The 26,618-nt window shown below is 58.1% G+C and overlaps 2 protein-coding genes across 4 annotated transcripts in view; one reads left to right on the plus strand and one right to left on the minus strand.

Annotated features, from left to right (window-relative positions):
- CHPF2 (chondroitin polymerizing factor 2) lies at window positions 1-7,718 on the plus strand. 2 transcript variants are annotated; one of them, XM_081038444.1, is made up of 7 exons: window positions 1-144; window positions 1,659-1,810; window positions 2,263-2,827; window positions 3,449-3,631; window positions 4,241-6,060; window positions 6,405-6,554; window positions 6,833-7,718. In XM_081038444.1, exons 3-5 carry the CDS (start codon window positions 2,435-2,437, stop codon window positions 5,537-5,539), a joined length of 1,875 nt encoding a protein of 624 aa, XP_080894570.1. In that variant the 5' UTR covers window positions 1-144; window positions 1,659-1,810; window positions 2,263-2,434; the 3' UTR covers window positions 5,540-6,060; window positions 6,405-6,554; window positions 6,833-7,718. The 2 variants fall into 2 exon arrangements, with proteins under 2 accessions (XP_080894570.1, XP_080894569.1); XM_081038443.1 differs by lacking the exon at window positions 1-144 and having other exon boundaries at window positions 1,416-1,810.
- The window catches only part of SMARCD3 (SWI/SNF related BAF chromatin remodeling complex subunit D3), a 26,765-nt gene continuing 5,959 nt past the window's right edge, over window positions 5,813-26,618 (minus strand). Inside the window, exons 1-13 of one of the 2 annotated variants that reach the window (XM_081038447.1) lie at window positions 15,016-15,545; window positions 12,036-12,247; window positions 10,300-10,342; window positions 9,450-9,572; window positions 9,205-9,327; window positions 8,874-8,969; window positions 8,594-8,695; window positions 8,210-8,371; window positions 7,112-7,209; window positions 6,821-6,956; window positions 6,426-6,548; window positions 6,210-6,311; window positions 5,813-6,021 (exon numbers count right to left, since the gene is read on the minus strand). In XM_081038447.1, the coding sequence (XP_080894573.1) occupies window positions 5,968-6,021; window positions 6,210-6,311; window positions 6,426-6,548; window positions 6,821-6,956; window positions 7,112-7,209; window positions 8,210-8,371; window positions 8,594-8,695; window positions 8,874-8,969; window positions 9,205-9,327; window positions 9,450-9,572; window positions 10,300-10,342; window positions 12,036-12,247; window positions 15,016-15,093 (1,452 nt within the window). In that variant the 5' untranslated portion in view covers window positions 15,094-15,545 and the 3' untranslated portion in view covers window positions 5,813-5,967. Of the gene's footprint in view, window positions 6,022-6,209; window positions 6,312-6,425; window positions 6,549-6,820; window positions 6,957-7,111; window positions 7,210-8,209; window positions 8,372-8,593; window positions 8,696-8,873; window positions 8,970-9,204; window positions 9,328-9,449; window positions 9,573-10,299; window positions 10,343-12,035; window positions 12,248-15,015; window positions 15,546-26,618 lie in introns of those variants that run through there. The other variant, XM_081038448.1, reaches the window with a different exon arrangement.

Raw genomic sequence — 26,618 nt, forward strand, 5'->3', positions numbered from 1 at the left:
AGAGAGCGCGGCGGCAGAGCGAGCGGCCGGATGCGGTCACCATAGTGACGGGGAGTGACAGCGGGCGGAAGAGGAAGGAGCTGGCCGGGCTGTGAGGTGGCAGCCGCTGCAGCTGCGGAGCCGGCGCCTCGGCCGAGCACTGGGGTCTGTTCCCCTTCCCCGCCCTTCCCCTTGCGAGGGGCGACAGGGGTGGCGCCCGGGCCCCAGGGTCAGGTCCCCCCCCACGCCTCCGCCCCCGAGCCCCGGAACGGTGTTGGTCGCGTCGCCGGTCGCGTCGGTGTCATCTTGTTATCAGTGTGTCCCTGGCCCTGCTGCAGGGGCCTCCGTGTGCGGGCCTCGGGGTGGCCCTGCGTGTCCTTCGCCCGCTGGCACAGGCGGGGTGCTGCCCCCCCCAGGGCCCGAGCACGGGGCTTCGCCCTTCCCCCCCCACCCGCGACACCCCTGCCCCCACCCCCTCTCCACGGCCCCGTGACGCAGCCGGGTTTGTTTCTGTTTTGAGACCAACGGCTCAAGGTCCCTTTGAGCCTTCCTTCCAGGGCTAGAATTGGTCCTGGACGCTGAAGGTAGAGCAGGGGCGCCAGGCCTGGCGACGGCCACAGAGCTGAGCGTCCCTGTTTCTGCCGAGGATCCCCGCGTCGCCTCCAGCTGCTGCTCCTCCTCTCGGTTTGGTTTGGTTTGGGTACCAGGGCCCTGGTACAACAGACACCCAGTCGCTCTTACACAGCCAGAGTTAGCCGCCTGCTTCCCTCTTGCCTCCTCTCAGAGGGAGGTGGGCAGCACCAACCTCTCAGCAGGTGGGGTTGGGAGGACAGTGGGGGGCAAAATGGCTCCCTGAGCCGTGGCGCTCCTCTGAGAGGCTCTCAGTGCTGAGTCACCACACCTGCCACCTCGTTCTGGTGGCAGAAGGTCTGTGGGCCATGCCAGGGGCTCCTGACCACTCCTGACTGGAAGGACGGGTTACTCTAGCCCTGTGTTTCCTTACCCGTCGGGAGTGGAGTAGAAAGGCCCTGATCCCTTCCCAGGTGCCGGCCTTCGGTAGCCAGTCACCGGCTCCTTCCGTAAACGGAGTGGGAACGTGCCCAGCCAGGCGCTCTCGGGACAGGTCTACCTGGGCGGGCTCCTCTAGCTGGGCCCCTGCTCGGGTAGAGCATGTGCTTTGACCCCCACCCCTTCTCGATCTCTTGACGTAGAGCCAGTCTACAGATGTGTGTAGTCCTTTTTGGATTAAGTTTGGCAGGATTGAGTTGGTTTCTCCCTTTTCTACTGGAAGACTCACCGTAATCCATTAGTGGGTGAAATTGATTCTAATGTTTATTACCATTCGGACTGAGGGCTGGATCTGGCATCTCGGCAACTGAAGACCAGGCAGACAGGATTGTGAAGAAGGGACAGTCCAGCTTCCTGGGGATGCCAGGCCGGGAGGCAACCACGCCTTGCTCTGGGGCTGGCCTCCTTGACCCCAGGTTCCCTGCTTAAAACTGTAGTCCAACGACTGGCCTGATTGATCCTGGAAGCTGTGCCCTCGGGGCACACACACGGCAGGGCCTACCAACATGCGCCTGAGCTCCCTGTTGGCTCTGCTGCGGCCAGCACTGCCCCTCATCCTCGGGCTGTCTCTGGGATGCAGTCTGAGCCTCTTGCGGGTTTCCTGGATCCAGGGCGAGGGAGAAGATCCCTGCGTACAGGCCGTGGGGGAAGCAGGAGGGCCACAGGACTCAAGAACTCGGCTGGACCAAAGTGATGACGACTTCAGACCCCGGATTGTCCCCTACTACCGGGATCCCAGCAAGCCCTACAAGAAGGTGCTCAGGTGAGAGCTGTGAGTGTGCGTAGCCCAGGCCCCAGAGCCCAGCTTAGGGCTGCTCGAAGGCCTCGCCTCTGCCTTCGCTGGCGATCCGTGTTGGGCTCCTTGGAGCAACGCTTTGCCTTATTGTCCATCATGGTTTGTTCCAATGTTTTCTCTCCTCCTGAGTCTACGACCATCTCACTCATTGCTATTAAATTAGTGTTGGATATTCTTGAATAGGACAGGAATTGCATCTAACCCATCTAATCCGTCCTTACGAGACCCCTCTCCAAATGAATTCCAGAGTCGGCTGCTCAGAGGTTGCTCACTCCAAGAGCTAATGAGTATCGATAAGGACGCCTTTCCTTTCTCTTTTCTCACCCCCAACTCACTCATTCATTGGAGGGTGTAAATGCTGGACGGGCTGGGTTCCTAAAGGTGAGGGACGTGACCCCTGGCACGCGGTCTCTCCACAGGACTCGGTACATCCAGACAGAGCTGGGCTCTCGTGAGCGGTTGCTGGTGGCTGTCCTTACTTCCCGGGCCACACTGTCCACTCTGGCCGTGGCCGTGAACCGCACAGTGGCCCACCACTTCCCTCGGTTACTCTACTTCACCGGGCAGCGAGGGGCCCGGGTTCCGGCAGGGATGCAGGTGGTGTCACATGGGGATGAGCGGCCAGCCTGGCTCATGTCAGAGACCCTGCGCCATCTTCACTCACACTTCGGAGGAGACTACGACTGGTTCTTCATCATGCAGGATGACACGTATGTGCAGGCCCCCCGCCTGGCAGCCCTTGCCGGCCACCTCAGCATTAACCAAGACCTGTACCTGGGCCGGGCAGAGGAGTTCATCGGTGCCGGCGAGCAGGCCCGGTACTGCCATGGGGGCTTCGGCTACCTGTTGTCACGGAGTCTCCTGCTGCGATTGCGCCCACACCTGGATGGCTGCCGAGGAGACATCCTCAGCGCCCGTCCTGACGAGTGGCTTGGCCGCTGCCTCATTGACTCTCTGGGGATCGGCTGTGTCTCTCAGCACCAGGTAACAGCCCTGTCAAGTCAGTCCCGCTCCCTGAGGAGTTAGGAGGACGGAGGGGTTGGTCTTCAGGCTGGGATCTGCCGGCCCCTTCCTAGCAGCCCGCTGTTCTGCCCTTTCCAGCCACTGGGCGCTGCTCTGGCTCCCCTGCTCCCCTTGGGCTGTTTAGACCCTGGGGGCTCCCAAAAGTGGGATCTTGTCAGGGACCCTGTGAACATGAGAGAAAGGTGCCCCTATTCACCCGTCCTCCCCCCAACAGCCCCTCACCCTCCACCCCCTCCCATGACACACTCAGTCATGAAGGATCTGAGACTGTTCTAGAGAAAGCCCCCCTGTCTTTGGGACTGAATCAGAGGGGATGAATGGGCGTTTGGGGAGTATTTGGTGGCTCAGGGCTTTCATTCCCCCGAGAAACAGTCGGGTTCTTTGGGGAAGAGGGCATTCTCTTTCCGAAACTCCAGTGTCACGTAAGAGGAAGGCCAAGGCTGAGGGGGCATGAGAGCGAGCTCCTGCTCCCTCCTCCCTTCCTGGCAGCAGCAGTCATGGGGCTGAATGCTGAGTGTGGTCGGGTGGTTGGGCCAACAGCTCTTCACTTGGGGCATTGGTTTGTGTGATTGGTTCCTCTAGGGGCAGCAGTATCGCTCCTTTGAACTGGCCAAGAATAGAGACCCAGAGAAGGAGGGGAGCCCGGCCTTCCTGAGTGCCTTTGCCGTGCACCCTGTCTCCGAGGGCACCCTCATGTATCGGCTACACAAGCGCTTCAGCGCCCTGGAGCTGGAGCGGGCGTACAGCGAAATAGAACAGCTGCAGGTGAGCGGGCAGCCGGCGGAGGGGAGGTTGACCTTACCTAGACTGACAGCTCCAGGGAGAAGGGGCCTTTGGGGTCCAGGTGAATTGTAAGAGAAGCTCCTGGCACAACTTAGATGCAGTGACAGGGTCTGCAGGTAAACTGTGAGCCTAGGCCTGGTACACTGCTTAGAATAGTTTTAGCTCCTCTCCACTAGCTCCTTCCACCGAGGAGGCAAAAACCCAAAGTCCCTGAACTCCTAGTACTGTCCCTAAGGAACCCAAGGGTAGAATTGCCTAGTTGATTGTAGAGGTTGTGAGAGGTGGAGTACAGGTGAAAGCCAAGGTCCCGTCCTGAGGAGGATGGCAGCGCTTTGGGTGTGGGAGAGAGAGGCTGCCGAGCTTTGTAATTGGTGTGCTTTGCCCTCCACCACAGCACATGCCCCCCTCGTCCTCCTCGGCACTGGTGTGAAGTGGGTGTGATTCATCTCAGATGCTTACCGCGGTTCACACAGGATGTCAAGTACAGGGATTAGCTGAGGGGCGGCAGAGTCAGGCCAGAGCTCAGAGCCCAGGACAGGCTGGGTCCTGGCTACTTAGATGGGCACTTACTGTGTGTCCCTCGCCCCCTAGGCTCAGATCCGGAACCTGACCCTGCTGACCCCTGAGGGAGAGGCAGGGCTCAGCTGGCCCGTGGGGCTCCCGGCCCCGTTCACACCGCACTCTCGTTTTGAGGTGCTTGGCTGGGACTACTTCACAGAGCAGCACACCTTCTCCTGTGCAGACGGGGCCCCCAAGTGCCCACTGCAAGGGGCTAACCGGGCAGATGTGGGCGACGCTGTGGAGACGGCCGTGGAACAGCTGAACCGGCGCTATGAGCCGCGCCTGCGCTTCCAGAAGCAGCGTCTGCTCAATGGTTACCGGCGCTTCGACCCAGCGCGGGGCATGGAGTACACGCTGGACCTACTGCTGGAGGCCGTCACTCAGCGTGGGCACCGGCGGGCCCTGGCTCGCAGGGTCAGCTTGCTGCGGCCCCTGAGTCGGGTAGAAATCCTACCGATGCCCTACGTCACTGAGGCCACCCGCGTGCAGCTGGTGCTGCCACTCCTGGTGGCCGAAGCCGCCGTGGCCCCTGCTTTCCTCGAGGCCTTTGCGGCCAGCGTTCTGGAACCACGAGAGCACGCGTTGCTCACCCTGTTGCTGGTCTATGGGCCGCGGGAAGGTGGCCGAGGGGCCCTGGACCCATTTCTCGGGGTGAAGGCCGCAGCGGCTGAGTTAGAGCGACGGTACCCTGGGACGAGGCTGGCCTGGCTCGCCGTGCGAGCAGAGGCGCCTTCCCAGGTACGTCTCATGGACGTGGTCTCGAAGAAGCACCCGGTGGACACGCTTTTCTTCCTCACCACTGTGTGGACCCGGCCGGGGCCCGAAGTCCTGAACCGCTGCCGCATGAATGCCATCTCCGGCTGGCAGGCCTTCTTTCCAGTCCACTTCCAGGAGTTCAACCCCGCGCTGGCACCACAGAGGTCTCCTGCAGGGCCCCCGGGGGCTGGCCCTGACCCCCCATCCCCTCCTGGTGCTGACCCTTCCCGGGGGGCTCCTGTGGGAGGCAGGTTTGACCGCCACGCGTCTGCGGAGGGCTGCTTCTACAACGCCGACTACCTGGCGGCCCGCGCCCGGCTGGCTGCTGAACTGGCCGGCCAGGAAGAGGAGGAAGGGCTGGAGGTGATGGATGTGTTCCTCCGGTTCTCAGGGCTCCACCTCTTCCGGGCCGTGGAGCCAGGGCTGGTGCAGAAGTTCTCCCTGCGGGACTGCAGCCCTCGGCTCAGCGAGGAACTCTACCACCGCTGCCGCCTCAGCAACCTGGAGGGACTGGGGGGCCGTGCCCAGCTGGCCATGGCGCTGTTTGAGCAGGAGCAGGCCAACAGCACCTAGCCCCCCCACCCCGGGGCCTGCACCGTGCACTCTTCCCTTTTCGGCCTCAGCCCCGGGAGGGCGAGGCAAGATGGATGGACAGATGGAGAGCTTGTTGCTGTATTTTTTTAATAAGAAAATGTTATTAAAAGTGTCTTCTGCCAAAGTGTTCTTAGGTCTAGGGAAAACGAGTGAGAAGAAGAATCTGAGGGAGGGGGCTGGGGAGCTTTCCCAGGGGGACCCAGTGCCTTCCCTTTCCTCCTCCTTCCCACTTGCCAATGACCACACGGCTGCTAGCAGATGAATGACCTTTAATCCAGTTCCCCGCCTCACCCGAAGGCAGGCAGGCAGGCAGGCAGGCAGGCGGGCAGGCGGGCGGCAGAGGGGTGACGGCAGAGCCCCAGGGCACAGACCTGGGCCCCGCGGCCCACTGCTCCTTCCCAAGGCTCCTAGGTGTTACGTACCACCAGCGACTGCTCCAGCTCCTGCCTGCGCTGCTGGACCTTGAAAGAAGTCAGAGCAGGAGCAGGGTTAGTGTGCTGGTGAGTGACAGCACGACTCCCACCACCTGGCCCTCCCCCTGCCTGACCCGGAACAGCATCTGGGAGCAGGGAGGGCTCCCACCAGGTGAGGGCCATGGTTTCTCTCGGAGTAAGAGGTGGGGGCCTGAGGTGCACGGGCCCCTCCACACCTTGCAGTAGAAGTAGCGGCTGACAGCCTCCTGGGACCAGGGCTGGTGGTAGAACTCAGCCCGGCGCTCCTCCTCGGGATTACCTGCCACATCTGTCATCACCTGGGAGGGAGCAGTGGGGTCAGCCTGAGCCTGGACCCCTCCAGCCCCCGTGTGCGTTTACTGTCTTCCCGATACGCTTTTTCTTCCATCCAGTGCTCCCCGAGGCCCCTTCACCTTGAGGTCCCGGCTCTGGGAGCGGAGCAGGTCTTGGATGTAGCCTTTGGGGTCTCTGGAGAAGCTTAGCATGAAGTCCCTCTGGATCTTGAGCTGGTTTATGGACTCAATTGTCTCATGGATCTACAGGTAGAAAGACAGACGCTTTCACCTGGCCGTGGTGATGTGGGAGGAGAAGGGAAAGCAGGAGGGGGCACGTGGGGGGAGCATTGTTGCTGTTCCTTTGAAGGGCAATCCCTTGGGTCCCCTGCTCCCCATGCCTCTGCAGTCCCAGGGAAGGAGGGAAGAGCCCCCTGTCCTTCATCTCGCCATTGGCCCATGCTCCTGTCTGTTCTGTCTGTGCTTCATCTGTTTCTGGCTTAAAGTCTCACTCCAGCTCTGGGCTCTGGCCCCACCTTACTGTCCAGGGCGCTGATCTCCTGCTGGTTGGCTGTGGACAGGAGAAAGCTGCTCATCTGTCCCTTCAGTGGCTCCTCCACCTCCACATCAATGTCATAACACGCCGTCTTCTTCTGGTCCGACGGGTCCACGCTGCCAGGAAGTCGGCCCTTGGTGTTCACCTGCCCCCACATAGGCCAAGGGCCCCAGGGCAGATGCAGGGGGGAGGGAGGGGGCACAGGGATGGGAGGGTCTGGGAGGGCCGGACACAATGACTCCCTGGTCTTAGGAGCAAGTTGGGGCCTCACCTGATCACATGGTTGATGACAATTGGGTCAGGGGGCAACAGCAGGGCTGTGAGGCGCTGAGGAATCTCAGAGAACTTCAGGCGGGGACAATCAAAAATCTGGAGAGAGAGAGGAAAGAGAAAGAGACAGAAAGAGACAGAGAGAGAGAGACAGAGAGAGAGACAGAGAGAGAGAGAATGAGAGAGAGAGAGAGAGAGAGAGAGAGAGAGAGAGAGAGAGAGAGAGAGCACTCTTCTGTGCTTGAAAAGAACATAAGTGCAGCTGAAGATCCTTCATTCTGGAAAGACCACAAGAAGCCAGGAGCAAGTATAATTCCTCAGTGCTCACAGGGCGGGGACTAGGGTGGCTGCAGGTCAGTTGAGAACAGGGCCCTGGGGTGTCCTGCTTAGGTATAAATCCTGCTTCCAGCCCTTACTATGCAACCTGAGCAAGTTACTTAATGACTCAGACCTTAGTTTCTTCATCTCTAAAATGGGGATAGCAGCAGTACTCCTCTCCCAAGGTTGTGGTGAGAGGTCAATGAATCAATACACATAAAGTGCTTGAAACAATGCCTGGCACGTGGTAAGTGCTCAATAAACATCGGCTGTTCTTTCTACTCCTCTGATTTATCTGCTGTACTTATTTAAAGTGTATTAACAGTAATTTCTGCTTTGGTAGAATGTTTGTCAAATCCCTTTCACAACAATTTGATTTTCCTACTTGCCCAGTGGATTAGATGGGACAGGTGTTTTCACCCCATTGCAAAGATGGGACAAGGCTCAAAATAGCTAAGGAACTTACCCGGAGTCAAGACCCAGGATTAGAACTTGGGGATCCAACTCCAAGTGCCAAGAATATTACATTCCCAAAGCTGTTGGCCTTGTAGGCTCCAGATCTTCCTAACCTGGGGTGGCTAAAATAGATGGGCTCCCACACAGAGCTGCGTCATGCTAGGGCCTGGCCTAGCACCCTGGTCTCTGGCTCTGAGACTGTAACTATGTACTGTTTCTGATACCTGGGAATCTAGAAGGTAGGGGTGGTGTTACCTTAGTAGAGGCACTTCCCCTACCAGTAACTGCCTGCTCCCCACGTCCCTGGTCCCTCGATTCAGGCTACCTGCTGGAAATATTTGTCTCCATTGATGTATTCTTTGTCATGCGAGTCCTGCAGCCTGTTGGTCTTCACATACTGCCACAGGGCCTGGACGATGGCGGAGCGACTCTGTGTGTGCAACCCTAGCAGCCGGGCCAGGCGGGGATCCAGTTTGAACTGGGGAGGCTGGGAAAAGGTGACCATGAAAATGAGAAAGGGCGTGGAAAGAGCTCAGGGCCAGGCAGCGTGGGGCCGGGATGGGGCTCCTTGTAAACATGCTTCTGGAAAAGGGGGGTAGGGAAGAGAATGGGGTCTCCTGGGATGCGCTCCTGGGAGGCCTGGTCCCGCCCTAAGAGAAAGGGTGTGGGGGGCCGAGGGCCGCGTGTGTAGGGGTGGGCTGGCTCGGACCTGGTAGTCCAGCATGAGGAGCAGCGTGCAGCGCACACTCAGGTCCCCTGGCCTCTTCACCTGGAACCCGTCCGTCTCCTGGGTGGTAGGCGTCCGGTGCCACTGTCCAGGGCAGAAGAGCTGGGTTACCTCACGGGCCCATCTGGGCTGCTGGGGCCTGGGGCTCTAGGGGGTCCCTGATCCAAATCGGTGCAGCTGGCGGGACTGTGGTCTAGATTCTTCAGGGACCGGGGCCTGTGGAAGGGCAGCGATTCCAGGGCCAGCGATTCCAGGGTCTTACCTCTACGAGGTGGTTGTCAGGCCCGTAGAGGTCTTTGTCCAGCTCAATAACCAAACTCTTGAAGAAGGAAGAGAACTTTCGCTTCTGCTTGCTAGGCTGTGGGAGAGGAACAGGGACCGTGGGGGCAGAACAAGGACCGTGCGGGCAGACGAGCAGGGCGTGGGTGGGGCTGGTCGGGTAGAGCAGCAGGCCTCCACACAGATGTCTCCCTAGGCCACCCAGCCCTGGCCAGGGCTGACTCCTTGACCCTCTCTGCAAACGTCTAGCTCTATCCTCAGCTCAGCCCCATATCCACCCCAGGACACCTGGAGAGACCTGGGCCAGGACGTACGTCATCCAGGAGCTTCCCCTCCACCCGCAGCTCCCAGGAAGCGATGCTGCCATCAGAATCCTCAGCATCCGGCTTTGCAGGGTTAAAGGTATTGGAGATATAAAGACGCAGCTTCCGCTTTTGCTGTCGAAATAAAGAGTGTCCCACAGAGTGAACAATGGATATCTCGCCTGCCCAGGGCAACCCCGCTTCTCCATTCTGGGAACAGGACACAGAGCCCGCTTCCTGTCCCCAAATCAAGGCACCTTCATTGGCCTCTTCAGAGCCTCCTGGATGTCCACCCGCTTCCGCATGATGGTTTGATCCAGTTTCCTCTCAAACGCCAGGAGGTCCATGTAAGCCTGGGACTCGGGGACCAGCTCCCGGATCTGGAAGAGGAGGAGCGAGGCAGGGAACCAGGAGCTCAGCCAGTCTTGCAGGTGGAATGTGTGCGTGCCATGTGACCCCAGGGTACACAGACGTGGAGGGGAGCTGGCCAGGTGCTGGGATTTTGTGAGAATGGGACCTCTCCCCAGGATTCTGACTCAGCAGTAGCCACCTCGACGTGTAGGGATAAACATTGCTTCTCCCCCTAGAGAGACCCATCCATTTCATCACTAGAGAAGGCTGGAGCCACCATGGAGCCCAGCAAACTCTGAGGCTTCACCTCATCTTGTCCTCTCCCTTGTCACAGCCTCTGGGCTTCCCTTGGGTGTCTGCGAAGTGGTTAGGACCTTGGGGTCCCCGAGACAGGCTATGTGGTTGCTTGCCTTTACGTGCCACCTCACCCAGTCATTGCAACTGATGTCTCAACCGTGCTACGCCCCCACCCCACTCAGTATCTTCAGACCGCAGTAGTGCAGTCCACAGCTCCCCAGGCCCAGGAAGCTCCCCCTTTATGGTTCCACTCCTTCCCTCCACCCCTCCCCCTCCCTCTGACCTAAGGAGCCTCACTTCTTAATTAGCTTTTTAAACAAAAAGTGAAAGTGACTGTTCCACTGAAGCTCTCTTCCTGAGGGGGGAGGGTTGGTGACCAGGGTGGGAGGGGTGGGGGAGAGGAGAGCAGAGCAGCAAGGGGTGGGGGGCGGGCTGGGGGCTGCTGTGAAAGGCACTCACCCTTTGAGGGAGGATTTTGTCAGCCATCTTCCTCCTCTTGGCACTGTACATTTTTTAAAGAAAAAACCAGGTTACCATGGCGACAGATCTGGGAGTAACGAGGCCACCTGCTAAATTATCCCAACATCTCCCCCCCGCCTGGCTGGGGTTCCCACAGCCGGCTAGTCTGCCCACCCAAGGGGCTATGCCAGTGGTGTGTGGCATTGGCGCTCTGTCCTGTCACAGAGAGCAGAGGTGACCCCGTCCTTTCTCTGGCCTGGGAGCCCCCTTCTGCCCCACCACATCGTCAGGGCCAGAGATATGTAGATTTAAGAGGGGATGGGGGCGGTGGAGCTGCCAAGTGTTTGAGGAAAGCTGGGGAGGAGGGAGGACAGGCAAAGGAAGGAGGATGGCTTCTGAGGACTTTCCTATGCTAAGCAGGGGCGCACCGCACCGCCTAAGGTGGCCTGAGCTCAGAGGGAGGGAAGCTGACCCCGTCCCACTCTGACCCCCTGGAGCAGGAGGTGACAGTGTGAAGTTGCTGAGGATTGTACCACTGCTAACCGGAGCTTGGAAGGACACACTGACAGGCAGGGTACTCTACCTTGGCCCACCCGCCAACAGGGCCCAGAGAGACACCCATAGGGACCCAGAGAGTGTGTGTGGACGTTCTCCTGGGGGACGTGACCATGGGCTGGATTTGGACTCTTCCTGACCTTGGAGCTGCTTCTGACTCCCGAAAGCACCCCAGAAAATCCTTGGTGAATTGAGCTTAGAACCCAGCGTAGAGGATGGCTCTATACTGCCCCCAGGTGGTGTTCTCAACCACTGCCCCTCCCTGTCCAAAAATCCAAGGCTAGGCAAGCGGCTTTCATTAAAGGTCTGATTTGTTATCTATGTGACACTCTCCATTTATACGAGATAAATCAGTGACTTGTTTACTGTGTAACAGCACCATTCACTTTGTAAAAGAATTCATAGTATTCCTATAAGCGGGATTTTCCTTGATGTGTAAAAAATAATAATGAGGTACAATCCATATCACACTTTTTATAGGCCCCCATCTGGTGGGCAAAGGGAAGCATGTGTGTTTGGCTAAGTAGTGAAACCCAAAGGGGCATGTCTCTTGTCAGGCACCAGCAGGGGCTCTGGGGGTACCACCAGTTGGTTCTCATAAGGAAATGGGCTGGCCCCTGGTGGCTTGGGGGCCGACCTGAGCGGAGCAGATCATGACAGCTCTTTAATCTTTGAGTGCCTAAGAATCACCTGAAAGCAGGACTGAGCACAGACCCCTCACACACACCCACTTAAGGCAAATCCCCAGGCTCCAGCCCCCTGGTCAGGGATTCAGGTTTCCAAGATCTGGAGTGGGGCTTTTAAACAGTCAAGCCCGGGGATTCTGGGGAGGGTGCAGCCGACAACCACACTTTGAGAAACACAGTCCCAAAGCTCTGCCCTCAGCCCTTCTGCCAGTCCACCCACCCCAAAGACTGAAGCGTCACCCAGCACCTGAGGACAAGGGGTAGAGAGAGGGTCGAGCAGGTGACAAGAAGGACGCGACGGCCCCGGCCTGTCTATGGTGGGCACACAAAGAAAGCAGAGCAGTGCCCCCCCAGCCCACCTCCCAGGAGGGTATCCCACCCAGGACGACTCATTCCTCGCTGCTCATTCCTCCGCGCCTCTGCCAATCGCGCTCCTCGCCCACCGGGTCCCTGCGGGGCTTGCGGCCCGCCCCCTCCGCGCTGGGTCCCACTCACCTGCGGCTCCGCGCGGGGGCGGTGGGCACCGGCTGGCCCTGGCTCTGGGCCTGGCTCTGGCCGGGCGGGGGCGCTGCTCGCTTGCGGGCGGGCTCCATGCCCGCGGGGGCCAGGCCGGGTCGCACGGCGGGGCTGCCCATGTACGGGGAGCCCGGGGGGCCCATGGGCGCCCCCTGGTGGGGCATCCGGGCTCCAGACGGCATCCCGGGGCGCTGAGGCGAGGGGGTGGGGGGCGGGGGTGAAGCAGAAACAGGAGCCCGCGGGTCAGACCGGGCCCGCTCCAAGCGCGGTGAGCCGCGTCTCCCCCACCCCAAAACTCCGGCTGGTGACCCTGATGCCGCCGGCGTGAGCGAGGGGTGGGAAGGGTGGGGGCGCCGGAACCGCGCGGCTTTGGCGGAGGGGCTTTGCGTCTCGCTGCAGGAAGCTAACTGAAGCCAGGCAACTGCACAGGGCATTGCCAGCGTCGGATTTGCGGAAGGTACCGCGAAAATGAATATTAATGGCTCCTTTCAACCTTTTCAAAGGATGTGCACATTCACACGCTCCTCTGCAACACAGATTAAGCAGGTCCTTCCATCCCACTTGACAGATGAGGCAACTGTGGCTCAAGGAGAAAAGCGACCTAGCCAAGGTCACGCAGCTCCTGGCAAAGGCAGCCCTGAGCGGCTGCTTCCTGAGCGGCCAGGGCTTTCTGCTGTCTGCTACTTCACCTAGGGTGGGGCTGAGCTCCCAGCTGGGACTCCTGCGCTCCTCTTCCCAGTCCCTGCTTCCCAGTCCACTTCCTGGGCCACCCTGCCTTGCATTCTCCCTCCCCATCGCACCCTACTCTTCTGTCTGGGCGCCTACTTTTGAACTCTCAGCCCCAACCCCTACCCGCTTGGCTGATTCCAAGCCTCCACAACCAGGGGCTTCGCTGACTCGGCTCACTCCCATAATTTGCTCCCAAGGTAGAGGCTGGAGGTGGGGCTGGAGGCAACCTGAGGGGCTGAGGTCAAACCCCACCAAGACTCTCTGACTGGGAGGAGGGGCGGGGGCAGCCAACTGCAGGTGAACTGCCCAGAGGGCTCGGGTAGGTCAAAAGCAGCTGCCTTTCCTCTTGGATCCATCTCTCCCTTCCTGTCCACCTGGTTCACCAGAGATGGTCCCATCCACAGACCTCCTCTACTTCCCAGCCCACCCCAATGAGGTCACAAGTCAGGGTTCAAAGGGGGTCATGGACAGGAGAGGAGGCAGGTGTATCCCCTTGACACTACCCAGGTGTTCAGATGGGATGCAGGTGAGATGCAAATTCATCAAGTGAAGTGTCCCACAGACTTTCTAAACCCCACTTGTCCAAATTCTAGAAGAAGGGATAGGGGAGGGCCTGAGTGGCTTTAAAGTGGAGGGTGGGTAGGATGGGGAATGGGACAGGGAGAGCAGGAAGGAGATTAGGGAGCAAGAGATGCAGACCCTGTGTCCCCATTATCATTTAAACGCTACCACTTTACCCCTAGGTTTGCAGCTGCCCCCAGACATAAGGAGGAGCCCTGCCCCTGAGCCCAGTGAATCCCTTCTGCCAACTCTCCCTCCTGCCCTACAGTTTGTCTAACCCTAACCCCCAGCCAGCCAGCTGTCTCTGTCCATCTCTCCCACAGTGAAACTTGCCTGTCCATGTGTCTTCCACCCCCCACCCACCTGACCCTGTCACTCACACCTCTAGGGTGGTGGCCCAGAATGGAGCTCAGGTCCCATCATTCCCCACTGGCATAGACGGGGCCCTGGGAGTGGGCAGTGAGGCCCACAGCCACCCAAGAATTGAAGCTCTAAGTTGGCCAAATAAAAAAAATTCATATGTACAGCCTCTCTCCTTCCTAGATGGGCCTTTTTAAAGGGAATCCCACCCAAGCAGCAAAGTGAGGACTGGTCACTCGGCTGACCAACTCACACACCCCTGGGAAATTACTCCAAAGATCCTCGGGGCTGGAGGACAGGCCACCCCAAATAAGCCCATTTTCCTTATCAGCTGCTGTATGATATATCAAGGCCAGTGATACTTGCGAATCTGCTCAAGAGGCCCCAGGGAGCTGTGGCAGCTACCAGGGCCACCCCCAATGAAGGGCCAGGATGCGAGGGAATGTGCCTTCCTTGGGGTCACAACCAAATTTGGCCATAGGAAACCTGACTGCTTCCACTATGCCAACCCCAGCACCCATCCCAAATCCTAGCGTCCCTGTTTCTCCCACTCCCCACCAACCTGGCCCAGCTCCCTCCCAGACCCTCAGGGAGTCCTGGACAGTGCTGTCCTTCCCCTTTGGTCTCTAGGCCTCGCGTCCCTGATCCAGCCCTTCCTTCACACCTTTGAGACATTAAGGACAGCAGTGTTGGTGGCTGAGTCCGCCAAGGGGACCCTCAGACCTCTTACTTTGGGGTCTGTCCCTACAGAGAGCCTCTCTCTGACCCTGATGTCAGAGGCCATCAGCAAAGCCCCCAAGCCTTCCTGACTGGATGTAGAGGTTGTCCAGCCAGAGAGCTTCCTGCTCTCAGTGCCTCCAGGGGTCACCTGCTCCTTGCTCCCGAGACACAGAGAGAGACACTCTCCCAACGATGAACAGACAGCCCAGCCCATGCCATGTCCCCCACCCCCACCCCCACGGCAGGGTCAACACCTGGGCCCACAAGGGAAAGAACCGAAGAAAACACGACTGGTACAGATGGGACCCCCCCACTTGGGGGGGACAGTCCCCAAGTCCCACCCACAGCCCCTGACAAGAACCCATGCGAACGCCTCCCTTCCCCGCCAGGGCACCCATCCCCTGCCGGCCGCCTGACGACGTGTTCGGGTGCCAGGGCGCCGGCACAGTCCTGGGGCTGGGCCGGGGGACGTGGTGCCCTCGCTAGCGAGGTGGAAGAACGGGAGCCCCCTCCCGGCCCCTCCCGATCATCCCTCCATTCAGCCCGAGCCAGCTCGCTCACCCTCCCCCGCTAACTTTCCCCCACTCACCACCCCATGGACCAGAAACTCAAAAAGTTTGCTTTTCGTGGCTTTGCGCGCCCCTCCGGCAACTTCATCCGCGGCCATCGGGGTGGGCTCAGCGGCTCCTCTCACTCTCTCTCTCTCTTCCTCTTTCTTTCCCTTTTCTGCCTTTTTTTTTCCTCCAACTCTCCCCTCTGAGTCCTGCTGGGCTCTCTCACACTTCTACTCGAGCGGAGTGGGGAGGGGGCCCCGTCAGGGCTGCCCCGACGGCCCACGGCCCACGCCGCCGCGGCTGCCGCATTCCTGCACTGATAAGACAGAAATAGTCCGGCGGCCCGGGGTCTGCCTGTTGACTCGGCGGGGACAAAAAAGCCTGCCTTTCCAACCCTCGCTGTCCAAACAGCGCAGATAAGCCGCAAGGCACGCCGGCAAGCCGGCTCCGGGGCGCTGGGCAGCGGCACTGCAGCCGAGGCCGCCCGAGGGCCGCGGGAGGCGGTGCGGGGAGGGGACGCGAGGGGAGGTGGCAGGGGGCTCGCCGGCCACCCGGCTCTTGCCACAAATAGTTTCTCGGTTAGGGAATCCGCCGGCAGGGCCAGGCAGGGAACAGTCAGTTCCAACTTTCCCCCAAGTGGCTCCTGCTGCATTTCTGAGGCCCTTTCCCCAGAGACCTGGCAGGCCAAGTAGGGAAACATTCGCTGGAAGGAATGGGGGGAGCCGGAGCTGGGACGAGGCCTTCCTCCCACTGGCGGCAGTGGTGGGTGTGCCGGGGAGGCGGTGTCCCCCTGCGTCCACAGATGTGAGCGCCCTTGTCTCGCCGGCCGAGTGTGTCTGCATCCCTGTGTGGGCACGGCGGTGGCTGTGGGTGTGGATGTTTACGTGCGTGCACAGACAAACGCCTTCTCTGTGTGCCTCCCTCCACGGGAGCCTCGGGTGCGCGCGTGTGGGTGCGTGTCTTCCAGCTCCGTGTGAGTCTATTTCTGGGTCTGTGAGTCTTTGTCTCTATGTGAGAAAGTGAGGGCAATAGGGGATGTACTTTGGAAAGAGGGAGGTGGATCAGGCTCATGAGAACAGGAAGAGAAAAATGTGGGGGAAGGCAAGGAGCTGGGGTGGGTGCTTAGGTGGATGGGTGGACAGAAGGAGGCAAGCAGGGCCTGATGGCTTTGGAATGGGGTGTGGGGTGGGAGACCCAGAGGAGCTGGGGCTGCTAGGGATAGTGGGGCCAGCCTCAAGACCCCAAAGAGAACTGGGGTAGGGGAGGGGGTGTGAGGGAGCCCCAGAAACGGGATGGGGAGGTAGCTGGCAGTCCAGGGTGAAGGAAAGACAGGAAACAGGAGGGGCAAGTCCTGAGATCCCCAAGCTTGGAGCCCTGGTCCCGCCCATGCCCCTAAAGACCACACCCCTCTCTCCTCCTTCTGGGACAACCGTGGGTCAAGTTTATAGGCCTCCTGGGGCTGCACTGTCAGAATCCAGGTGGTGGTGGTGCGGCAATGCCAGGGGTAATTTATTGGAAAACTTATTTGAGGTTAGGCCCAAAAGACCCAGCATTGCACTGGGGGTCCTTGCCCTCAACCCTTCAAAATGCCTTCAGAGGTCAGGACAAAGAATTGAGGCAGTGTTCTGCCCGGGGAGGCTCTTCTGCCTGCACCCCAGTTTCCCTTGGGCTCTGGTGTGCTCCCTGGCCATGTAAGGGCCCTCAGTCAATCCTCTGAAAGGCCAGAGAGGGCATATGGTCCAGGGTGCCCCTCCTCTACCCCACTCCCGCCCCCTTAGCAGGGGACCTAGAGATCCCCTTTCTACCAAATTTCTACCTGGGCTTTAGCCCAGACCCACACACACAAAGGCTGGGCACTGGAGTGGCACTGAGGATGGTTGAGTGGTTGGCATAAGCCATGAAGGTGGCTGTGACTGCTGTCAACCTGGGGAGGTAATCTCTCCAGTCTGTCCACTAATCTCCAAAACAAAACTCCTCACTTATTCCCATTTCTAAGCCTCTGCTCTGGATATTCTTTTGCCTGGAATGCCCTCTACTGCCCATCTACCTGCCCACATCATATTCATCCTTTAGAACCCAGCTCAGGCCTCCTCCAGAAAGCCTTCCCTGGTCCCACTTGTGTGCACAGATCTTTCTCTTCTCTGAATGCCGATTACCACCTATCCTGAGCCATAAATTGGCACTGGGCTGACTCATGTCTGATATGCCTTGTGCTTCATGTGTGGTAGGTCTGGTTTCCCAAATAGGCTGTGGTCCCCTGAGGTCAGGGACTGGCCTTTACATCCCACTCACCCCTCCTGCCTGAACACAGGGAGTCCACATGACCAAAGGTCTGCTAATACTTGCAACCGCCCATAACTCAGTGGGCCAGTGGATGGAGCTCATACTCTGCCACTTACCTGAAGGTGGGAGTCCCCATGGGCACCCCTACCCCCTGTGGGTGCTTCTCCCATGGACACGTGAAACTACAGGCCTTGGAAGTTCTAGAGGACTGGGGCAGGAGTAGACCCCTGTAGCTTTGTGTAAAGCACAGAGTTCTCAACTCTTGGATAGGCCTTTTGGAAAAAGAAGACAGCAGAGGAGACAGATGGGCACCCCAGCTTGGGTAGCTGGTAAGTTTGAGGATGGGACGCCCCACATTTGTGAGGGAGGTGGTGTTGGTGGTAGAGTTTGCAGGAGGGGGTAGACCAAGGGCTATGGTGAAACCAGGAGCTGGTGAGAATCACTCAAGTCCATAGATAACCCCCTCCTGGGACCCCTCCAGGACCAGGGCCTCCCCTGCAGCCACCCCTGGGGAGACACCTTTATGCAGCACCTAATGCATACATGCCCCACCCCCTCCCCCCAATGCAAACACCAGGGGACAGGAGCCACACGGCTCGGCACTCACGGGCACACTTGAACCAACTCCACATCCCACTCACAAGGCCAGACTCACAAGGCACCCGCCCGCCCGCAGTCACGTTTGCACGAGGACTTTACAGGGGCGACCTCAGGGGTGCGGTCATGGGGGAGCCTTCAGGCTAGAAAGCAGAGGCGTGAGTGTGGGTGCCCGGCCAGGACTCCCACCTCACAAAGGCCAGGATCCCCAACGGCTCAGCTCCCATACGGCGCTCACCAGTGCCCCGCCACCGGCTCCCGCCGGGTGGGAAGGAGGCCCAGGCTGTGCCCCCTTCCGGCGGGCAGGGGGCCTTACGCCCGGCCCCGTTAGCCTCGGCCGACCGGGCCCAGGGCGCGCTGCGGCCAGGCCATGTGCGTGTCTGCGTGGAGGGCGGCCACCAGGCGGCCCGGAGCCGGAGTCCCCCCTGCCGTCCCCCCATCTCTCCTTCCCTCGCCGAAGCACCACCGGCACCAAATGGCAAAGCGCCGCTCCCCGCGCAGGGAGAGATGCGCCGCGGCCGGCGGGACAGGCTCGGCGGCCCCCCCACCGCGCCGAGCGCCGGGGGCACGTCCCGGCCCGCGGCCGCCCTCCCTCGCCCAGGCCCGCCCGGGCCCGGCAGCGGTGGGAGCCGGGCAGTAACCGGGCCGGGCATGCGCACTGCGGCCTCCCTCCCGGTGAAGGTCAGCCCAGGGCCTAGCTGCAGGACTCGGAGTGGCAGGGGGAGGCGGAGGAGGGAGGGATGCAGCGAGGAGACTTAACTCCTTCCCTGCGGGAAGATGGTCACCGAGGCTGGGGCGGGAACCCGGAGTCCCACCCTCCCCACCTTCTGTGGATGTCCTATTACGGGGACCCTGCTGGGGGAGGCGGGGGAGGGGGGCAAGAGGAGAGAATGGAAGAAGGAAGCTAGGAGGAGAGAGGGAAGCTGGGAAGGGGAGAGGGAGGAAGGCAGCGGAGGAACAAAGGAAAGCCAACTGAAGGGAGAGACCTCTGCACTGCCCGGTTTTTCCTCTATTCCCAGCAAGAAAGCTTTCCTTGGCGAAATGGAATTACCTTCATGGATTGGTGTGCGTGTTTGTGTGTGTGTTGAGAGAGAGAGAGAGAAAGAGAGAGAGGGAGAGGGAAGCTCTCAGGCTAAGGACCCCTGATTTCAGTGTTCTGGCCCATCCCTAAAGCCAGCCCCCATTTTCCCCTCTGATCACTAAACCCCAGGGCAAGCCAGGGGGCCCAGAGGCGGCTCTGCCCCAGCCTACCTGCCTAGCCTAAGTCCTGGGACACCAGGGAACCCTGGCTAGCCAATGGGGCCAGGCCCAGCCCCCAGAGATGACTGGAGGGGAGTCTCTCTCTTAACCTCCTCCACCTCTAGTGAGGGGCTTCCTCAGGCCAGCAGAAAGGACATTGGCAGAACAGACCAGAGGCGTGGTGGCACAGACCTCCTCCACACCCCCCCCCCTCGCTACTTCCCAGGCCAGAGCAGCGCTGGGTCTCTTCCTCTTTGTGGGAGAATGTTTCTGGGTCCAGGACCCTCTGCTACTATGGAGGGGGCTGTCTATCACTCTGTGAGACTTCGCCTTTCTGTGTCAGTTTTGCAATCACACAAGAGAAACACAGATGATAGAAAGAAGTAAAAAACAAAGGAAAAATAGGACGCCAAAATAGTTGTGTGACCTTGGGCAAGTCGCTGTCCCTCCCTGTCCCTTAGCTTCCTCAGGAGTAAAAGAAGGGCCTTCCTGCCCTGAAATCCAAGGATTCCATAAGACAGAGACAGGAACCAAGGCAGACGGACAGGAAGGAGAGGGAGGCAGACACAGAGAAACAGGCCCATGCCCAGTCAGGGGGTGCTGCAAACCCAAGGTGAAGCCTGGTCCCTTGTCACACATATGTCCAATGCTGTCAGCCTCCCGTGAGCAGGGCCCCCTTGCAGCCCCCAGGGGCCTGCACAGTAAGCAGGTGCAGGATAAAGGGTAGTTGGAAACCTTCTTTGCTTGGGTCTGTTTCCTCAGTCTAATGGGCGCTCTATGACCCCCCCTCCTGCCCCTCACACACACCTCACACACAGTAAGTGCAAACAGAGGATGCTGTAACTGTCAGTCATGGGAGGAGAGAGGAGTTGGGGCTCTGGGGCACTGAGCATGCGCAGGCCTAGAGGATAGGCACATTTTAGATTCACAGCCAGTTTTCGTTCACTCCCCTCATGGCTGCCATTCATTAGGTAGTCTCTTGTAGCAGTTCACGCCCAACAGCTTGTTGCTGTGTGCCAAAAGGAGCCACACTGGCCTGGTCCCCATTTTGGCAAGGATGGGAACTGGTCCAGTTCTCACAGTATTCACTGCCTGGGGAGCTTCAGGGGCAGCCGCGCGGCTTCTTGAGAACACCAAGCTCTGCTCATGGCCTGCTACATGGTCCTAGGAATGCTACTTCCTCCCCATGTGCTGTGTTCTCATCTGTGAAATGAGATGCTGCTGCTTTACTGCTGCCCTCAGGAAGGCCTGAAGGGCCTTGGCTGGCAGTGCCAGGGGAAGGAGAGGGTGCTGTCCCCCCTTGCTAGGGCTCGAGCCTGGGCCCGGGCTCCCTCGCCCTCCCTGGGCTGGGAAGGCCTTTGGCTCTACTTCAGTGTCCAGACAGTCTCCGGGTGGCTTACGTCCTGCCCTGAGGCCTCAGCCACTGCTCTGACCAGGTGGTCAGAGGGATTTCTGCCAAGCCTTACATTCTGAGGTCTGGGATATCAGCTGAGGGAAGAAAACGGAATAGAGAAAAGGATTCCTCTGCATTTCCTTGAAGACATTTTTTGGGGAAATTAAACCAAAGGGCAGCTGGTATTGGATCGTATAGGATAATACATCCAGGGAAACAACGCAGGGACCTGGCCTCCCAGATGTCCTCAACTCCATTCAGAGTCAAGGATGAGCCCTGCTCAGTCACAGGATCTGAAACGCATTTTCTCCCCTTCACCGCCAGGGCCCAGGGAGCCCTGCCCTCTCTCCTCCTAACCTCACAAGCTGCCTCTCTGCCACCTCTGCCTTGGTGCACCTGCCTGACTGTCACACGCCCTTCTTTCACGACTGTGTCAGGTGCCACAGAAAGCCCAGACTCCCCTCAACTCCTGCACTGTCAGCTCCACAGGCTTCATGTCCCCCTCTGCTTCTCTCACCTCCCACCGACCTGAACCCTCTGTGTGTCTGTCATGAGTAAAAGTCCCAATCCACGTGGCCACTTCTGTGAACATCGCTTTGGCTTTGAACATCGCTGTGAACATGACTTTGGCTTTCATAGCAACAGAAGCTATGCTCCACCCCCAAGGCTGATTTTCCCAGAGCCCCCCCACTGGCCTGGAGGGGGGGTAGGACCCCTCCCTACCCTGGCAGGGAGCTTTGCATCTTACCCACATGCACAGGACCTTCATTGCTTGAGGGTTCCGGCTCCTGGCTCATGGTCACTCCCGCCAGCAGGACTCCTATCTACTTCCTGCTGCTCTTCAGGATTCTCACGGTCTTGGTTCCCTGGCGACTTCTCCTGTGCTGATCCTTCCCCCTCCCTCCACAACTCCGGTCATCTCTGGGACCTTGTCATTCCAGTAACTGCAGCCCCACCCTCAATATCAGTCTAATGTACCCCATTCTTAGACCACACCTCCTTTCCTTACAGCTCCCTCTGTCCAGTGCCTTGACCCCCTAAAGACTGTGACTCCGCTGGAACCTCTTACTTTTCCTGTACCCCTCATCACAGCCACGCACTCTCTTTCTAAGCCATGGTAAAACAGACATAACACGAACCATGTTAACCCCCCTTGCATATATTCTGGACTCTCTTACTTAAGAGTTAAATCCAGCTTCACCAACTCCTCACCTGCACCCAGCGCCTGAATGTGGCAGGAGAAAGACACACGGTCGTCCTGACCTGGTCTCACTGGCGCTTCAGGAGCACAGACTTCAACTGCCTGGCCTTCCTCTCTTTCCGCTGCTCTCTTCCACTTGAGTTTTCCAGTCTTCCTCCTCCAACTTCCAACTCCTTCCCTTCCTCACTCCCAACTGGTGCCCTTGCTTCTCGCTTCACTGAGAAAAGGGAAGCTTCCAATGACCTTCCAGAGACTCCCACCACCTCCTCCTGCCTCCCAGCAGCTCTCTCTCGTGTTCCTACAGCTGAGTTATCTGTGCGCTGGTCCAGAGCCCATCCTCTTGTGTCCTGCCTCCCGTCATCTCTCCCGCCCTCAAGGACTTTGCTCCAGCAACCCTCTCCCTCACCATCCAATGGTCAGCATTCCTCTTGCTACTGGATTCCTCCTGTGAGCACACAAAGTGCCATCATTGTCCCCCATCTGCTTACCCCCTCCGTTATGGCCCAGTTGCAACTAAACTTCTCAAAAGACTTGTCTCCATTCATTGCCTTCGCTTCCCCTGAAATCCCAATTCCTTTAGGGGCACATCCCACCACTGCCAGACTGGAAATGCTCCTGTCACGGCCACCAGTGCGTTCCGCCCACATTGCCGAACGCCACCATCAGTGCTGAGGTATCATCTCGCTTAAACAGCTGCAGCGTTGGACACAGTTGACCACTCTCTCCTTTCAGACATACTCTCTTCCCTTGGCTGTGGGACCTTTCCCTTTCTGGGCTTTCCTCTTGGGTCCTTTGCTGCCCCTTCTCACCTCCTGGGCTGTCCCAGCTCTTCTTTCCGCTCAGTGTTGGGGTGCCTCGGCGCTCGGTCCTTGGTCCTCTTCACTGCTCCACAATCACCTGGTTAGCGACTTTATCTGTCATCCATTCTCAGAGCTTTAAATACCATCTCTATGTTGACAGCTCCCAAAGTTTTCCTCCAGCGCAATCCTCTCTCCCAGTCCTTAGACTCCTATATCCAACTGTCTACTCAGCATTTCCACCTGGATCGTGCATCGATGGCTCCAACTTCATAGGCCCACAACAAAACTCCTGCTCTTCTGCCTCAAATGTGGCCTCTCCTTCTCACCGTCCTGACCCTCCTTCCGACTGCTCAGGCCCACCACCTCCGAATGACCCTAGAATCCTGCCTTTCTCTCACGTCCCACATCCAATCTGAAGGCAAGTCCCGTTGCCTCTGGATCCGGAATCCAACCCCTTCTCACCTGGCCCAGCTACCACCTGGTGCAATCGGTGAATATGAACTAGCTTGCTTCCGACCTGCCCCCATCAGTTTATTCTCAACATGGCAACCAGAGTGGTCCTTTAAAAAGGGGAGTCAGATCACATTATTTCTTTGCTTGAAACCCTCCCAAGGCCCCCCATCTTATTCCAAGTAAGGCCCACGGTCCCGCAGGTCCCAGGACCCACTGCCTGCTCCCTCTGTGGCCTCAGATCCTGCCACTCCCCTCACTCTTTTCTCTTGCCCAGCCTCTGGCCTCCTAGCGGTTCCTCAGAAACTCCAGGCACTCGCCAGCCTGGGGGCTTTGGGCCTTCTGTTCCCTCTTTGGAACACTCGTCTACCAGCTACTTGCATGGCTAGGGCCCTAAAGTCTTGTTCAAATGTCTCCTTCTCAAAGGGGCAAACACTGTCCACTCTATGAAAACTGCAGCCCTCCGTCTACTCCACACACCTAATCTCGCTTAGTGTGCTTCATTTCCCCATAGCACTGCACACCTTCCATCATTCTATATAATCTACTTACTTACTATGTTAGTGTTTAACTCCTCCATTCCCCTGTTCAAATGTAAGCTCCAAAAAGACTCTTTATGTCTTTTCATGGCTAAATCCCAAGCATCTGGTACCTGGTAGAGACCGTGATAGCTCAGAGGGAGAGAGAGCCCACGCCAAGTCAACTGGGGATTTCTAGCACGCTTCCATATGCTGGATGATGTTACAATCTGTGCTCATGTTATCGTAGGATTAATAACAATAGCAACATCTTAGGTTTGTATAGGACTTTACTGTTGACCAAGCACTTTCACCACAACCACTGGCCTAATCCTGACAGAGACCCTACCAGGAAGCGGGGAGGCTTCCCATTCTAAAGATGAGGAAGAGGAGGCATGGAGAAGCCATGTGACTTGCCAAAAGTCACTGTGCTGTCATGGAGTAGGGCTGGGACTGCAAACCAGTCTTCCAATTCAAGGTCCCGGGTTTTCTCCTTTATCTCAAGCTGCCTCCCTAACACCCCCTTGCGTAATGCCTGCCAGATAGAAATAGTTACACACACACACACACAGGCCCCTACACCTGCCTTTAAAGAAGGACATCAAGATCCCCAGAGGCTTGTACATTTAAGCTGATTTATCCTCAATTATCTTTTAAAATATACCCCCCAAAAAATCTCAAGCAGATTGTTTCAAACATTGGGAATACAAATTCTAAAAAATTTGCTATTAAGGTGTCTAAAATAAATTTCAGTACATTTGAGCAGGTGCCTTTAGATCCTGTGTAAGAATTATCCTTTAGCCCCCCCCCCCCAAATACCATGTTTCCCCGAAAATAAGACCTAGTTGGACAATCTAATGCGTCTTTGGGAGCAAAAATTAATATAAGACCCAGTCTTACTTTACTATAAGACTGGGTCTTTAATATAATATAATACAATACCGGGTCTTATATTAATTTTTGCTCCAAAAGACGCATTAGAGCTGATGGTCTGGCTAGGTCTTATTTTTGGGGAAACGGGGTAGAATCCTCCTTAAACTTTGAATTAGCCCCTAGCTCCTGTGCGTGGAGCAGTGGGCGGTTCAGTGGCTTCTCCTCGATAGACACACACGTGTGTCCGTGTAACTCCTGGGTAGGAAACACGCACATGACCACATCAACCTGCTCCCTGCCCCCCCCCACCTGAAGTACTACTTCCTTTGGGAACATGTGCTTACAAGGCCATAAGCAGGCAGGGTGCCTGGGTAGCCCCAGGACCATGTTCTCCCACCTTCCTGGTGCCATTTGGTGGCCACAGGTCTGAAGAACTCAAGCTGGCCTAAGGAGGGCAAGGAGACATCCAGGAGCCACAAGCAGCAAATCAACTAGACTTTAATCTAAGGATTTGTGAGGCCACTGGGTGGCCTGGGAGGCTGAGGTTCGGGAGATGCAGATGGAGTCATCTGAGGGAAGAGCAGGACCTCCTCCCGCACCTGTGCCCTCCCCCTCTGCCGTCCCCTTCCCACGGTTAGTGAGCACCTACGAGGTGACAGCCTTGTGACGTGCTGCTGATTCTCATGCCAGACACAGCCTCAGCCCGCAGAACTCAGTGAGTCTGAGGAGCAGATAAGGAGCGATGGGGCTGGAGGCCTCGACGGGGTGGGAGATGCCAGAAGCTCATGGCAGCTCCCACCCCAGGACGGCCACAGCTCTGGCAACAGGTGGGAGGAGTGAAGGAGGAGTGCTTCCATCCCAGAGCTTTGTAAGAAAGCCTCTCACAGTGAAGCCTGCAGACCAGGGGAGCCCAGCCCAGCGCTGGGAGAGAAGGGTAAGTCCTATGGGGGAGGGCGCCTAACAGCTACCTGATCAGAGGGCTGGGGCCTTGCTGGCACAGCTGGCACAGCTGGCAGTGGTGGAGAAGCCAACAGCTGCAGCTGTGCCGAGAGTTCCAGGGAGCTGGCTGCGGGGCCACCATGGGCTGGCCGCCACATGTACCAGTGACCCACTGAATGTGGGACATCCGTGGCACAAAAAGGAAGGCGGCTTCTCTCTGGCTCCGCACATTCCCACCAGGAAAGCTAGAGCCAGGCGAGGGGCCTGTGCTCCAGAGGCCCGGGGCCCAAGGGATTCCACAGTGGCAGGGACCAAACTGTCCCCGGTTCTTCCTGTGGTGGAGATGACCCAGGGTCACCTCCTGGAGGTTCTGGACACTTAGAGCTCATTTCCCATGTCCTTCATAAGACGCGACTCCAAATACTGAAGGTAGCGATCACAGTCTCCCTGTTATGGGTTGAATTGCGCCCCCTTAGCACCCCACCCCCATTCACGTGTTGGAATCCTAACCCCCAGCACCTGAGAATATGACCTCATTTGGAGACATGATCTTTACAGAAGTCATCAAGTTAAGATGAGGTCTTTAAGGTGACTCTAATCCAATATGACTGGTGTCCTTATAGAATCGGGGCAATTGGGACACAGAGTCAGACATACACAGAGGGAAGACACAGAAGGTGGCCGTCTGTGAGCCAGGCCGACAGGCCTGGAGCCGGTCCTCCCTCACAGCCCCCAGAAGGAACCCACTCAGCTCACACCTTGACCTTGGACTTCCGGCCTCTAGAACCCTGAGAACCTGTGCTGTTGTTTAAGCCGCCCATCAGTGGCATTTTGCTCTGGCTGCCCGAGCACACGCACCCCCCACCCCGACACTGCTCTTCACTATTCCGATGCTGGCCCCCAGGTGACCTGCTGTGCCCGTCTGTGCCCCATCCCAGCGTGCCCACACATCCTTGGGTTTGCCTGAAGCCACTGAAAGTGTGACCCTCAGAACGATGTGCTCTGTTAGCACGACACAGGGCGGAACCTGGGGCCCGAAGGCCTGAGTTCGAGTCTTCATCCCACCTCCTACAGACAGGACAACGGTGCCGTCATGTCAACCTCCCTGAACCGCGGTCTCACCTTTAACGTGGTTATACCATCGTCCCACTGGGTTATTGTCAACAATGAAATCATGAGGAGAGGACACACGAAAATTCTCTTTTAGTCACAGAGGGCTGACCAGTCCCCGCTGTCATCGATGTGATCGATCAGTCTTTAGTAACCACCCTTCCCACTTTGAACTTGTATTGAATTCACTGTCCATTAAAACCTCCATTCTCTTTCTACTTCAGTTGTGCCAAAA

This window comes from Rhinolophus hipposideros (genome assembly GCF_964194185.1).
Source record: "Rhinolophus hipposideros genome assembly, chromosome: 25".
NCBI lineage: Eukaryota > Metazoa > Chordata > Mammalia > Chiroptera > Rhinolophidae > Rhinolophus > Rhinolophus hipposideros.

What these genes read in the sequence shown, in the direction of transcription:
- CHPF2 (XM_081038443.1), top strand. Translation starts at nt 1,554, where the DNA reads ATGCGCCTGAGCTCCCTGTTGGCTCTGCTGCGGCCAGCACTGCCCCTC. An exon ending in GCTGTGTCTCTCAGCACCAG is followed by an intron (nt 2,828 to 3,448) that starts GTAACAGCCCTG and finishes TGGTTCCTCTAG; the next exon opens with GGGCAGCAGTATCGCTCCTT. An exon ending in GCGAAATAGAACAGCTGCAG is followed by an intron (nt 3,632 to 4,240) that starts GTGAGCGGGCAG and finishes CTCGCCCCCTAG; the next exon opens with GCTCAGATCCGGAACCTGAC.